The sequence below is a fragment of the Micromys minutus genome (genome assembly GCF_963924665.1).
Source record: "Micromys minutus genome assembly, chromosome: X".
Classification (NCBI taxonomy): Eukaryota; Metazoa; Chordata; class Mammalia; order Rodentia; family Muridae; genus Micromys; species Micromys minutus.
The window spans coordinates 74846503-74848752 of record NC_137970.1 but is presented as its reverse complement, the minus strand read 5'-3'; the positions used below and the strand labels follow the sequence as shown (position 1 = coordinate 74848752).

The 2250-nt window shown below is 45.1% G+C and overlaps 1 protein-coding gene across 1 annotated transcript; it reads right to left on the bottom strand.

Annotated features, from left to right (window-relative positions):
- Window positions 1-328: 328 nt before the first annotated feature.
- Window positions 329-1837, bottom strand: LOC308414340 (signal peptidase complex subunit 3). The gene has a single exon (XM_080909574.1). The coding sequence runs from the start codon at window positions 1730-1732 to the stop codon at window positions 1190-1192; it is 543 nt and encodes a 180-aa protein (XP_080765700.1). The 5' UTR covers window positions 1733-1837; the 3' UTR covers window positions 329-1189.
- Between the last annotated feature and the right edge of the window lie 413 nt (window positions 1838-2250).

Below are 2250 nucleotides of genomic sequence, written 5' to 3'. Positions count from 1 at the left end.
CATGAATTTGAAAGAACAACAAGATTATATGAGAGGGTTTGGAGGAAGGAAAAGGAAGAGAAAAAAAGGAAATGATACTATGATCTCATACCATAAAATTATTTAACAAAAAAGAATCAAATTGTATTTCAAGTTTAAACTCTCTTGTTTGCTTAATGTTTTGTTTCTTCATTTGAAGACAGCCAATGCATCCACTGCTTACATTTTAGGTTATAGAGAAAAACATCTATTAATGAGTGTAAGCGAAAAATCATACCACAAGTGTTATTATCCCAATGACGATTAAATAATGGACATAAAATAGTTTGAAGCAGTTAGCATTTATTGAATGGCATTAAACATACTAGAACATACACATCTCATGTTAAGCATGCAAACATTTTCAAACTTCAGTAACAGTGCTAAAACATTTAACAAAGATACACTGCACAGCAATCTTTGTAGAGAAGCCACTGTAAAACACACATTTGACTTACTTAAGAGACTTGAAGTGAGTTGTAATCATTTACAGCCTTAAGAGGCATTCACTATTTAAATAGTCATATTTGCTGGCAAGAAAGGCAAGCAGTAAGATTTCTGAAGTGGGAATAAATTCTCATTCTGAATTGTGTTTAACTATTCTTCATGTCAGACTTTTAAGAAACAACAATTTTTCTAACAATCAAACACACCCTAGAAGATATAAGAAAACGGCATTCAATGTGAACCTATAAGGAATGTCAGGAATAAAATGCAATTATCATAACAATACCCACACATTTAATTTTTAATTCTCCCCGAACAAATTTTATGTATCACATGGAATAACATCGTGAATATGACAAAACTGTGTATTAGTTTAAATCCTCATTATCCAACTGTCTAATAATAACATACTCCTGGGAAGTTCTTTTGTTGTTTTGTTTGCAGAATAAAGTTCCAGAACTCTACGAGCATTTCCCTCCAATTATACAATTTGATGCTAATTCTTATACAAAGAAAGAGTAATAACCAGTGCCACAGTGAGAAGACCAATGAATGAAGTCTTTATGTTAGGTACATGGAAGCGTGATTTCAGGCAGTTCCCAGAACAAAACCAGAACGTTTTAAAATAAACAAAAGAGAAGTCAGTAAGACTTAAAGGAAAAGATGAAAGAAATACGATTCCTTAGGTACACAGATGTCCCTTTTCCGACGCAGTGAGAGTTCTTTAAAAAGTCGTGGTAATTTCATAGGAATCTGGAAACGGGACAGACACGCGTCCAGATCCAGTCACAAGAGGCAGGATCCCAGCAATCGGTATAACTTGCCAGGAGAGAGTCAGAGTGACATTCCGGTTTCCCTTGAGACCGTGTCCGTCGTCAAAGAAAAAATACTTGCTTTTGACGTCTTTCAGGTCCAGCTTGGGGTTCTCGCCTCGCAGAAGGATCTTGTCCCAGAGGACCACCTGGTTCACGGCGTTGCTTTTGGTGGAATATTCTGCCGACAGATAAAGGAAGAGCTGCTTGACGTTCCAGTCGAAAGTCTTCTCCAGATCCGCAGAGATGTGGAAGGTGATGAAGCCCAGGTCGCTCTTTTTCCTGGGTCCAGTGAAGTCCTCCACTTTTTTGAGCAGGATCCTGGAGACGTGCAGGCGCACGGGCGCGCTCCGGTCTTTGAAGGCGGTGGTGAGGATGCAGCCCAAGGTGAGCGCCGCCATGACGCTGAGCGTGAAGGCGAACAGCGAGTTGGCCCGGGACAGCAGGGTGTTCATCTTGCAGAATGAATCGGCGGCTCCCTCCACGCGGGCTCCACTGGCGCTTTCGGGCTCGGCTCCGGCGTGCTGTTTGCTCCGCGGTCCCTCTGCCTTCCTCCGGCTCCCGCGGAATGCTGGGCGCGCGCACGCGTCCCTGGAGCGCGCACCGCCCACGAGGCCTCCCCCCCTCCCCCGCCCCAAGTCACTGGTTAACCCTACAACTACTGTCTGCTGATGCTCTCTGGGGCATCTGATGGAAAGCGGCGGCGTGGCGGAATGAGGGGCTTCAGATCAGGGGTGCCTTCGACTGTCTCAGCCCCACACCCAGACACAGTCACTGAAGGTCCCTGCTACCACATCCCCCAGCCCTGCACACAAAGCCCTGTCCAGGGAACCCTCCCCAGCACACTGCTGCCATCATGGCTTCCATACATCCTAGCCCCTCCCCTGGCCTTCTGCAACAGGCTGCTCAGGGCTGTGCTTCCCCCACCCCCCACCCTAGCTAATCTTTCTCTCTGCAGTCCATTCCCCACACA

Coding starts and splice junctions, on each gene's coding strand:
- LOC308414340 (XM_080909574.1), bottom strand. CDS start 1,732: ATGAACACCCTGCTGTCCCGGGCCAACTCGCTGTTCGCCTTCACGCTC.